The sequence below is a fragment of the Citrus clementina genome, unplaced genomic scaffold (assembly GCF_000493195.1).
Source record: "Citrus clementina cultivar Clemenules unplaced genomic scaffold, Citrus_clementina_v1.0 scaffold_2, whole genome shotgun sequence".
Taxonomy (NCBI): domain Eukaryota; kingdom Viridiplantae; phylum Streptophyta; class Magnoliopsida; order Sapindales; family Rutaceae; genus Citrus; species Citrus x clementina.
Genome location: NW_006262688.1, coordinates 27905479 through 27917042, shown reverse-complemented (window position 1 = coordinate 27917042; position 11564 = coordinate 27905479). Strand labels below are relative to the sequence as shown.

The window sequence follows — 11564 nt, the reverse complement described above, 5'->3', positions numbered from 1 at the left end:
TTCACTTTTTTTTTTTAACTTTCAAAAGGCAAAACAAAAAATCTACCCTTTTCAGGCTCGAATTTGATATAAAAGTCAAACAAATTAAAACTTAACAAATCCCACAACTAAAACAGTGGGTGATTTGGGTACGTTTCCATGGGGTTACTATCGATTTTGACTTTTTTTTTCAGTTTCCCTTTTTTTTCAAACTAAAATTTCTGTAAAAAGGAAATAAAAATCCTCCGAGGATTACCAAAATTAATCAAAGGAGGAAGAAATCAACAACGCTATAAATTAAACAAAGATTCACAAATCAGATATTATTTACACTAAACCTCACAACAACAGGATTTTTCAAACAACAGCAATTAAATGATTATAAAGATTAACCCTAAATGACCCAGTTATAAAATCCTCAACCGATTCCAGATTCATCAATAATGCATCCAAAAATCGATTCTATCATCACAAAGGCAACACCAAGATCCAGTAAAACCCTAAAACTTAAATCTTTCTTCCCTTATAAATAAACCCAGTTGACAAAATCAAGAAAACAAGAAAGTTAAAAGTGTCAATAATTACAAAAAGAAAAAAACTATATAAAGAAGAGTAAATTATTAAATGCGAGGCAAAATGAGAATTAAAAGAAGAAAAAGAAGAAGTACGGAGAAGGTTCCCTTTCTAGCGGAAGAATCAGCTCGCATCTCGAACAAAACCAACATACTATTTTTTTTATTAATCCCTCTTAATATTTATTAGCTCTTCTTATTCCCCCAGTCTTCTTCTTCTTCTTCTTGTTATTGCTGCTGTTAATGCTTTCATTTATTTCCCTTTCTTGTTCTTCACCACCTTTGTTTATTTAAATACAAAAAAAAAAAAATCATTTTCAAGAAAAGCACACTTTCTCTTTCTTTATTTATTTCTCTCCTCTCTCTCTCTTACTTTTCCTTTCTTTTGATTGCATGATAAATTAAGATTCTTTTTCTACTCGTACAGTAGCAGCATACGTATCTTTCTTTTAACTGTTTATTGATTACGGTTTAGGGTTTTGCTTATGGGATACTGTTACTCGTGACCTTTAAAAAGATTAATAACAAACGGGTCCCTAACTTTTAATTTTTTAATACAATTTCTCTCTCTGTATTAAGGAGGTCCATATTTGATGGTCAAGGGAATTTTAAAATATTATTTAATGCAAAAATGGTTGGACTATTAGCAATTTGGCACCTCTCTAATTTCCTAATGAAACTTCTTCTTCAGCTATAATTGTTTTATATCAGAAAATATCCTTTTTATTTTTTAACTACATCTTGTTATTGATAAAACTCAAAGTAGTATTTTACTATTTTTCATTTTTTTGCAATCTTATTATTACCATACCCACAAATTAAAGAGTTTTTTGGGTGATGAATTTTCAAATGTTAATCATTGCCTTAAATTGCACATAATTTAAAATAATCTTAAGTACAAAAATATTTAATCAATAAGAAATATGAAAGGAATAATAAATTATTTCAAATTTGTACGGTTTATTTTAGATAAATAGGAAGTAACAGGTAGAATTATTTTTTTTAAAAAAAAGGGATGGTTACGAAACAAAGTAATTTGTTGGAAAAAAATTATGTACTTAATTCTTATTTGTTCTTAAATTTATTTTTATTTGAAGTGGGGTTTTATAGGATAATGAAGGGTGCCAATAGCATCACTCATTCAAAAAATGACAATTATATGAGTAATTTGACCGTTTTAACGAGGGTGAAAGTAAAATACTAAAATCATCCTTATTTAAATAGTAAACTTACTTTTAATTAATTTTTTTTATCAATTTGAATTTAACTTTCAGCAGTAACAATGATTCTTATAAATATATAAATATGTGAATTTTTGGTATATATGTGAATTTAAATAGTAACTTACTTTTTCTAATTAATTACTAGCCCTGTTTAAATGGTAAAAATATCGTATTCTTAAAGCCCGACAAATTAACTAAAGGTTTCTAGGCTAGTTATTATTTTAGTTGCAAGTGTGGCTCTCTCTTATCCTGATTGGTTGATGCTTGTTTAGGGCTTATGTCTTTATTTATTTACTATTTAATGTTTTGGATTTAATGTGAATTTTTGTAAGCAATGGTGTTTAATGGTGTGATCAGCATCAGTGTGTCAGCATAATTTTAGTTTTGTTGATATTATTACTTATTTTCTTTTAATTAGTGGCTGTTAAGTCAGCTACATTATTTTTTGTTTTTTCTGGAAAAAAAAATATACATCCAAAATTTAGGGAAATGATCACTAGCACCCCTTTTGAACATAATATCTTTTATCTCTATTATCTTAGTAAAAATTAACTCTAATATTCTATAATAAATATAAATATAATATTAAAATAAATGTAATAATATATATACTCTAAAATAATTGGAATATTTAAAATATTTTAATATTTTACAATTTATTAGATATATTTTATTATATAAAGTAAATTTTATAATAAATAGAATCATAATATTAAAATGAATGTACTAAAATTTAAATGATTTTGAATATTACGTAAAATAATAATTTTAACATTATTAGTATGTGAGATTTTTTTTAATTGTAAAATGTATTTAATGCAAATATTTATTTAAAATATATATGATAAAAAATATAATATTAAAATAAATATAATAATTTACATATTTAAATTTATTAAAATATTTTAATACTATTAATCTACTGCATAGATTACCTTATTTATAAAATATCTATGTTTATTAAAAAAATTAAGTTAATTTTTTTAGGATAAGGGAGGTAAAGAGTATAATAACCAAAATGGGGTCTTAGTGTACCTTTTTGAAAACTTGAGATGTTGTGAATATTTCTCCAACTCTTGAGGTGTAGATGTCCTCCCCACCCCCCCACCCCCCCTTCTTGATTGTGAGACATTATTTTTCAGCTCATGGATTTTGTTTCAAGGATAAGATGGTGTCAATTAGCCTTTTTTTATTTTTCTTATTCGATAATATTATCCTAATAAATGATATTTCTTAATAAAATAATAATTGTTGAAAGATATTCTTTCATAAAGCTTTTTATATAATTCTTCGTTAATAAATGTTGTGAAATAAAAAAATACAGTTTAATTGTAAATCTAATGATTATTTGGGTTTCTTATTTTATAATATTGGCTTATTAATTGATAGTATATGAAAGAAGAAGTCAAGAGATATGATTCATGTGAATAATAGGGAATATAATTGTTAAAAAAAAAAAAGAACACCAGTAGAATATTATGAAATAAAAAAAATTAGGAATTCTTATTAAGAATTTCAATTAAAATTTATGAGATTACATAGATCAAATCTATTATAACGGAATTCAAAATTTTACCCTCACTAAAAATATATGAATATTTATTATACTAATAAAAATTATCTATCATCATCTATTACAATCGGGGAGGAAATTTATAGGGCCCCACAAGTGGACTCGAAGTCTCGAACCTTGATCTTTTGCATTAAAGGCCCATCACTCCAGCAAATACAAATAGTTTTTAATTAATGAGATCGTGTGAAATTACGGTGGTGTCAAACTTGAAAAGAAATTTAGTTTGTAGATTATTTATGCAGTATTTAAAAGAGAATAGAAAAAGGTGTACAATTAATAGTTATGAGTTTATGTTTCAAGTAATTAATTATTTTAATTATTTTATGTTTTTCTGGAAAAAAATAAATAAAAATTTCTCAAAATATGCAATCAACTGAAATATTAGATTATTTTGGTTTGTTATTTTTTGTGAAAGGATATATTATTTGAGATAATTTGACTTTAATTAGCAAAAACTAATTAACACGCAACCTCTGACGGGCGTGGAACACACGCTCCACTGGCGGTGTCCAGAATCTGGGTTGGTGCCGTGCGTAAGGTTAACGGGTCAATCGGGTTGACGAAAAAGCAAATACGGGTGTGAAATCTCCTGCCTCCCGGCCCCGTGAGTGACGGGTTAGCCAGTCAGGTGCTAATCCAAGTGATTTTTAGAAAATAAATAAATTGTGGATAAAAAAATAATATTGTCCCTTAGAAGGAATCATAAGCTACCTTAGTTTTGCTATTAAATAAACCTCCATATTTTTTACTTGTATGCTTAGCATGTGACTGATTTAGAATTTGAGACAAAAGCAGTGCTGCCAAAGCACGTATAAATCATATAAAAATTACTAATAACTTAATTTTATAATTCTTAAGCTTAAATTAATTAGACCTAATGAGTGCTTGGAGGCTTTTGTCGAGTTAGTTTTTAAGTAGTTTTTTTAAAGCCCGTTTGAGGGTGTGGTGAGGTAGCTGGGCTGCCAAAGTCCAGCTACTAAGGTGTTTGGTAACACTTGTCTATATAACTACACAAATTATTGTTCTTAACCATATTTTCACTAAGAATAATCAAAACAATTGTTCAATATGTACAAAATTCAGTAAACTTTGTCAACATTAAATCAAGTTCATATTTAAATTAGCTATAATCAAAATAGATTTTAAACCGAAGGCAGTCAATCTCGTAAGTTTAAGATGGCAAACTTTAATCACAACTGATTATGAAGGACTACTATCTTGATCTATGAATTAATGTAGCAAAACTCGATTTTAATAAGTATCTGATTTTTCTTCTTTTTAATTTTGTTTTCGGATCTAATTAGGCTCCAAGCCATCCAGCCGAATTATATATATATTTGTTATTAAAAAAGAAAAAAGAAAAACAGCACAAGAAGAAGAAGAAGAATAAAAGAAAAGTGGAGTAAGATGGCATGTCTCATACAGATTTTACAGGTAACAAATTGTTTGGTGGCACTAGTTTGGCATTTTGGTTTGGTAAGAAGACAACATCTGCAAATTTTTTGTGCGCTGCCAAGGATGTGCCGAAAGATGCATGCAAGCTTTTATTTCATTTTTTTTTTTTATGTTTTTTTTTTTTTAAACTTTCTATACATACTTTTTCTTCTTGGCATTTTCGATGCATGCTTCGTTGCAATTCTTCTCCAATGTGATCAAACTAAATTGAATTCTTGTCGTGTGATGCACCCAACTAATTTTGTGTAAGGTTTCGTCATTGTTTTACGAGTATAGTAACCAGAAACGATAAGAGAGTATAGAGTAGAGGGAACCGCCCCTAGACAAAACTTTCTTCTTCTTCATCATCATCGTCGTCGTCGTCGTCCATGACTCATTTCCATGTGGGATTTTGTTTTATTTTTTTTTTCTTCAATTTTTATCAACTTTCTCTTTTGGTTGGTGCATGGAGAATCATCTACAGTCTCCATACAACGCCACTTCAGTATAATAATGCGTAGCCTTGTCAAATTATGGGCACAACACGAATGACCCCACTTTGCATTTCTCTTGCCCTTCAATTAAAAAAGTTCACTGAAATTGTCTTATTGTAGACAACCACATTGCAAGGCGCCCCGCCGCCCCACCTCTCTTTTCTCTTATCCTGGATACATCAAACTTTAAAAAAAGAAAAAAAAAAAAAAAGGAGAATTATTAATCTTAAAATTTGGCTAAAATTTTCAAAATCCTCAAAATTATCTTGAACGTCTCTAAAAAGTATTCAATTATTTTCACTTGTGGATGAGGTTTCACAAAAGTGAATGAATTATCTTTAGAAATAAATAGTTTGTTTATGGTCATTAGTATTTCCCATATAATAAAGCTTCAAACCCTGGTCATTCATATCAGGATTGGAATAAAATTAAGTTTGCATTTATTTTACATAATTAAACTGAGCATTTAAGTAGTTGAGGTGCAATCGCCACTAAAAAGTTTTAGAAAAATTCTCAAATATTGCCCCCTAACTAGTAGTCGTGGTCAATATGTCATTAGGTTAATCCATGAATTAGAAAATCCCACTTGAAGGCAACCAAAAACAATTAACTCTTGATCGGACCAATGAAATCCATTTCTCTTTAGGCATGTTTGAAGTGTAAGAACACTCATGTATGATGCAATGTTGTCATCACATACCTTTTAATTAGATTTTTTTTAAAAATAATAATTCTCCCTAATGAGTTATCTTTTGGATATTATTTTTTAAAACAAGTTAATTATAGATATTTAAGACAATAATACTTGTGTGCAGTATATTTGTATCTAATGTAATTTCATTGCTTTCACTCTTCAAAAGCTGCTTTGAAATACTTCTAAAAGTCATTTTATATAATATCATCGAATTACGAAACGAATCTGTGACTTCATTTCATTATTCTTTTCGCAGAATCATTGGTGTATTTCTACAATAATCAAACTAAACTATCCAGTCAATGAAAAAGAGGAGGGATGGAACGTGAAATCCCACTAAGATATGATGTCTAATCAAGATTTCAATTTTTTAGCACTAATTAATCGGTAAATATCATAATCCAGGTGATTAATTTCAAAGTGGGGGTAAAAAACTATAGGCCAAGCCAATGAGGGCGTGCACTTTAATTCTGATAAGGATACTGCCCATTTCATTCATCGGTTGATATTCACTTGTCCGCTAATAATAATGATTAATGACAATTCTGTTGGTCCTAGTGGCGATGTTTAGACTTCTTGTATTGGATTAAGTGATGTTAAGGTTTGATTATTAAACTGGATTTTCAAAGAGTTTCATCTTAATCAACTACCACCCACCAAAAGTTTTTGTGCTATTATTGTTTAGGGTCCAACTATGGTGCCACAGTTGTATGGTACCACAGCTGGATCCAGCCTTTGGATCCAATTCTGGTGACAACTGTGGGCTATATTCAATGGTTGGATCCAACTGCGGTACCATACAATTGTGGTATCATAGCTTTGCCCTATTGTTTATTAATCTTTTTACTGTTTTCCGGGAATACATAAGTAATATTTAATTGAAAAAAGTTTTTTTGTTTTTAACTTAATTCAAATTAACCCTAATTCGACAGTATGAAATTTGATTGATGTGGTCGGTAAAATCAAATTACCCGTTTAAGACAAGTTTGAAAAAGCAGGGAAAGAAGAAGAGAAAGTTTGCCTCATTTAAAGAATACTCTTTTTCACGATTTTTTTTATTACAATAATTACTTATAAGATGATAGATTTCTTTCAAGCACATATTAACATTTTTGTTTGTCCTCGTCAGTTTGCAGGATGTTAAATCACTTTATGTGTTAAATAATTAGATTAAGGGTCGTCTTGGAATCTCTTTTAAGAAGTTTAAAAGTGAGTTTTAAAAGTTAAAAAGTTAATTTTGATACTTGATAATTTTTTTTAGAAATTACTTTTAGCTAAATCACCCTATTTTTAAAATTTAATTTTGAAAATCAGTTTTATACTTAACACAATTTCATATATTGCTTCATATATGTGTATATTATAAAAATTTAAAATTATCCCTATTAATTAGGAAATAAAAATCATTAATTTTAAAGAGATTATTAACTATTGCCAATTATATTTAGATAACAAAATAAAAAATGAAATTGATAATATAAAAAATTTATTGTGTTATGTATACACGATAAAAATATTTTATATACATATTTATAAATGTGTAGATAAATTTTATTCAATATTATGTTTAATTCAGTCATTTATATTCTTATAAAAATTTAATAGTAAGATTTACTAAACACATACAACTGCTTTTAAAAGGTATAGTACTTTTAAAAATAAATTTTACCAAACGTTTAACTGATTATTTTCATAACTAATTATTTTTATTGTACAATTAAAAAGAATTATTTTAAAAACTACAACATTACCAATTTGACCTTAAAGGGAAGACTTCTCAAAAGGGTTTGATCTTTGCTATTCATTTTATCATGCTTGTATTTTTATCACAATTTATGATTCAATTCTTCCGCATTCTAAATATTTTTTCGAGATTTCTTTCGAAATGAAGGGAGGGTGAGATTAGTAACCTCGTGGATATCAATATTTTATAATAATTTTGTTCATAATCGTGACCTATAGACATTTATATGTTCTTGAAAATCTTTCAAAAATTAGATAGGTTAGCACAGGTACTAATTAATATACATATACATGTAGCATAGTACTCTGGCACCATTTATTTAGCAAGCATAATTTTGGTTAAAAATTTAAAACTGGAGCTAGCATCATATGTTGTCACAACAAATGCTTAGCAGAAACACTTCCGAGCTGTGAACAAATTAGTTTAGGACTGAAAATGAAATTTCAACTTTTATAAATAAACACACTAAATTCTGCCCATCAACTTCTGATTTTGATCCTTTTAGTGCCCTTGACTTAGATGTATTGCCCCAAGTGATTGGGACACCTTCCCTGTACAATATATTGAAGTTAGGTCAGCTCTTGTCAATGCACATTTCGCATGTGTCCTTGTAACCTTAACCCCACTAAAATAACCATGAGTTTAACATAATAAGAATCACTTTCTAGCAGTCTACTATGAGTAAATTCCCCAAAGTTGGTCGTCTATGAACTCTCATCCTAGGTTAAACTGTGGAATCAAAATTCTCGCATGATCTGAACATGTTTTGAGCAAATAACTCAATTATTGATTAGTTGTTAATAAATAACAAAATAAAAAAAAAATTCAATCTTACCCATACACTACCATTAAAAGACACATGACAAAAAATTCTTAAAAACTCATTAGTACTCAGATCATGAGAATATCTTGATCCTAAACTGTGAGCCCCAATTCCGTATCATTTTTTTCTGTGCAAAAAGATTTTGCAACAAATGGTAAAGAATATTGCACTACTTTTACTCATTTCTTTACCATATATAAAGTCGACAAAGTAGCCTCATTTTTAAAAGACCAAGTCAGATTGCACTACTATTACACCTTTACCGCCCTCCTTTGGCCTTCCTTAACTTAGAATTAAAGGCAGGCCAAGCCGTCGGCTTCTATGTACATTGTTTTGCTTCTTGTACTCCGTTTTGTTACAATAAGCTAGTTAAATTATAATTGAAGAATCTAGTACTATTCTTTTCCATAAACATAAATAATTAACGGTTATTTATAAACTCCTGGATACTTATGAATGCAAGCTTCATTATCTAAGATAAACTTTTGCTTTCAAATTGTATTTAGTTTTGGAGTAATATATCGAAATTAAACATCATCTAATTACTATTATTATCATCGTTACCTATTTTCAAAATGGGCAGATTTAAAGAAACATCTGGACCATGGTATAAAATAATTTATTGACTTGTCTATTGAAGAAGAATGAAAAAAGTGTATGTATGTATGTATGTATATCTACACTTTTGAAATAAATATCAAAGAGCATGCTGCATAGAAATCTTTGAATTAATGTATATGTCGCATATATATATTTCTTGGACTAGCCGTGGAATCATGTAGAAGTATGGGCGCCGGAATCTACAATGGATAAAATAAATATAAAAATGTTAAAAGATAGCATGCTAAAACTATGTTTAATTAATTTGGTAAGAGATTATCTGGCATATAAAAATAAAAAAAAGTGTGACAAAATATATATTAAAGCTAAGTGCGTGCGTGCGTGCAGTTTGTATCGTGTAATCTAATTGCTTTATGGATTATATATGACGGTTTCAATGTCTTATTCAAGCCCCACTATGTGGTTATTTTCTACTATCGCTTAGTTTTGATTCTCTCTCTATGCGCCCAACCGAAAGCTTATCTTATAATTAAATTAAATTGAATTAAAGCTCACATTTCCCTTTGAATGTTCTATTTTATTGCCAACATGACATTTAAACAAATCACAATGACGAATCTCCACATCATCATTTTTAATCTTTTAAGTTCAAAATTTTTTAAGTTTCTCGTATTTGTCCGTAATATCAACTTCTCACTTTATAAAATTACTTCTTTTTTATAAAAAGAAAAAAAGAAATCATTTTGGAAGTTTTTCTTATTAAATTTCATAATTGTTTTCTAATTTAATTTATTTTTTAAGAAGTATTATATGATGACAACCTGATTTCCTCATAGATCTATGTGAACGCATTCAAATTTTCAAACCTCTTGTACCATCCTTTAGGATATTCCCACAAATAGTATAATTTATAATGTACAGTACATTGCAACAATTTGTACACAAGGCATGGACCATGAAAATAAAACCCTTATGTAGAATGCGGATTCGATGAGATTAATAGAAGATTTTTGAGTTTGAGTGTGCGTGTGTGTATATATATATATATAATATTTCAACTCCATGTTAATGAAATCCTTTTGCCCAATATTGATCTTAAATGGACTAATCCTCTCACTGAAGAAACATGCCTAATTTGAAGCATTACCCCACTTGACAAAATCAAATTATGAATTGTTGAAACGTATAGAAAGTTATGAGAATTGACATTTTCAGCTGCACTAATTGGAAAGGAAAGAAAAACCCATTTCAAATTGGTGGAAAACAAAGCTAAAAAGAACAAAAGTTAGATATGTCTTCCTTAGAAAATGAATTTCACCCCCAAAGTGTTTGACTAGTAAATCTTTTAGCTTGGTGAGCTTCGTACGCAATCTCAATGTTAATTTTACACGCGCACTTGGGAATTGGGAAGAAGAAGCATTCTTGAAGTTGCGTTTGGGTTTCAAAAAGGCCTCAAAGAAAGCGCTCGTGTAGTCATCACCAACATGAGGCCTAGCTTTGGAAACAAGCAAATCCTACGAAGAAAGTGTTCGTATTGTACAACCTTTTCAACATTAGATTTGTCTTCAGGTCAAACTTTTAAACTAAATCTAACCACAGTGAAAGCTAAATCTAACAACAAATCACAAGTTACTTGAGTTTCTGCGAAAAAGTAGGTGCCAAAATACATTTCCTAAAAGCTAACTTGAGTTTAAAAGTCAATCCAAGTGGCATGTCTCAGATCAAAGGAAACACATTCAACCAACAAGACAAGCAAGTTGTACATCATCTTTCACACTGGATTTCGGCAGAAATTTGCTTTCAGCATCTAGGCTGTTCTGTATACAATAATTGTGATTATTGAGTCACATAATTCATCACAATTGTGTCCACATGCAATGCAAAAAGGTCCCCGATGGGTACAACATTTCCAATCCATCAGGCAGAATGAAAAAAAAAGGAAATAGAAATCGATTAATAAAGAATCCCATAGTGATTTTTGCTTTCTCTCCCTTTATTTCAGACAAATTGAGGATTCACTTCACTTGAGTGAACTAACTGATTTATGCAACACAAAATTGTAATACAGAACAATCATGCCCGTTTTGTGCGCCTTCCAACTTGAAGAGCCAACTCCATATCGATTTTGAGGGAGATATCAAGCGCTTTAACAGAATGAGTCAGTGCACCACTGCAAACATCAATGCAACATAAAATGTAAAGCATTAAAAAAATTACAGTAACTATTTGGTCAATAATTAAGGCCAGCATACAAGTTATAAATTTTTAACTACGGAAGATGCAAGACTTGTGAATAACAAGTAGAAGCAATCACAGTCACTAAATGCCAATTATTCATTTATTTGTGTGTGCTTTGTGTCTTTGTCTCGGTCTTTCAGCTTTGGATTCAATTTTTTCTCATTTGTACCATTTGATAATAGTGTTGGGAATATATTCTAAAATCCTTGACACGTGATTTATAGATCAT

General features: G+C 29.2%; 1 protein-coding gene across 1 annotated transcript in view; it reads right to left on the bottom strand.

Moving 5' to 3' along the window:
* Positions 1-10865: 10865 nt before the first annotated feature.
* LOC18053557 (nicotinate-nucleotide pyrophosphorylase [carboxylating], chloroplastic) overlaps positions 10866-11564 on the bottom strand; it is a 6811-nt gene continuing 6112 nt past the window's right edge. The window contains exon 11 of the mRNA XM_006448219.2: positions 10866-11277. Coding sequence (XP_006448282.2) covers positions 11171-11277 — 107 coding nt within the window. The 3' untranslated portion in view covers positions 10866-11170. The remainder of the gene's footprint in view (positions 11278-11564) is intronic.